Consider the following 1,114-nt stretch of genomic DNA (forward strand, 5'->3'; position numbering starts at 1 on the left):
CATAAATAGAATAATTATAATAAAAAATAATATAATAATAATAAAATAATGATAAATTAAAGATTAATAACAAATAAATTAAAAAAAATAGAATAACTAAAAGGGTTTTCAAAAAACAGAGAAAAAAGACTGAGATTGACACAGAGATGACTTCAAAGAGAAGAAACAACGGAAGATCAAAGAAAGGAAGAGGACATACCCAAAACGTTAGATGCAGCCATTGCGGAAGATGTGTTCCAAAGGATAAGGCTATTAAGAGATATCAAATTAAAAATATTGTAGAAGCCGCTGCTGTCCGTGATATTTCTGATAATTCAGCTCTCACTAAGTATAAATTACCAAAGACTTATATGAAATTAGAATATTGTGTTTCATGTGGTATTCATGGAAGAGTAGTTAGAGTTAGATCTAGAACTGATAGAAGAAATAGACTTCCACCAAAGAGAGTTGTTAAGAAGACTAATAAGCAACAAGCAGTTAAACCATCTACTGAAGCTGTTAAAGTTGAAATTCCAGCTGATGTAGTTACTGCACCAAAAGTTGCCAGCCAAAAAGAAAGACCATTTAAATTCTTACAATAAATTAAGTCTGATCTGTTGTGTGGAATTTTATTTTATTATTTATTTAATAAATTTTTATACAAATATTATTTAAGAAATAAAATCAATATAAAATAAAATTAAAGAAAGTTAATAAAAAAACAAAGAAAGTGATGATTTGGAAGAACGTAACCATTAAATCCATCATCTTATTAACAAATTAAGAAGTTAGTAAAATAATGCAAAGTTATAATGGTATGGAATATCCATTTCTTAATACAAGTCATTTTTATCCACCTTTTTCAATGCAAGGATTTGCTCAATTAAGTCAAGGACAATTTTCTTCATATGTCTTTCAAGATGTTAGTTTCCCAAACAATTATTTCATTGATGTTTATCAAAATAATTTACAAGAAGAAATGATGAATATTAGTCGGTTAATTGATGATTTTCCATATGTTTCAATGGATACAGAATTTCCAGGATTTTCAAGTAGAACATCTTGTAATATGCAAGACTCAGCTGAGCCTGAAGAACATTATTCGTTTTTAAAAGGAAATGTAGATGAATTAAAA

At 27.3% G+C, this 1,114-nt stretch overlaps 2 protein-coding genes across 2 annotated transcripts in view; both read left to right on the plus strand.

The window, feature by feature from the left end:
* Positions 1-140: 140 nt before the first annotated feature.
* Positions 141-581, plus strand: ENU1_113790 (ribosomal protein S26e protein; the record flags this gene model as incomplete). The annotated part of the gene is made up of 1 exon (XM_008859634.1): positions 141-581. A coding segment is annotated over one exon (441 nt), but the record flags the coding sequence as incomplete, so codon positions are not given.
* A 197-nt stretch (positions 582-778) lies between these two features.
* ENU1_113800 (CAF1 family ribonuclease, putative) overlaps positions 779-1,114 on the plus strand; it is a gene marked incomplete at both ends in the record, with an annotated part of 920 nt that continues 584 nt past the window's right edge. The window contains one exon of the mRNA XM_008859635.1: positions 779-1,043. Within this exon, the coding sequence (XP_008857857.1) occupies positions 779-1,043 (265 nt within the window). The remainder of the gene's footprint in view (positions 1,044-1,114) is intronic.

The sequence above is a fragment of the Entamoeba nuttalli genome (assembly GCF_000257125.1).
Source record: "Entamoeba nuttalli P19 unplaced genomic scaffold asmbl_4814, whole genome shotgun sequence".
NCBI lineage: Eukaryota > Evosea > Mastigamoebida > Endamoebidae > Entamoeba > Entamoeba nuttalli.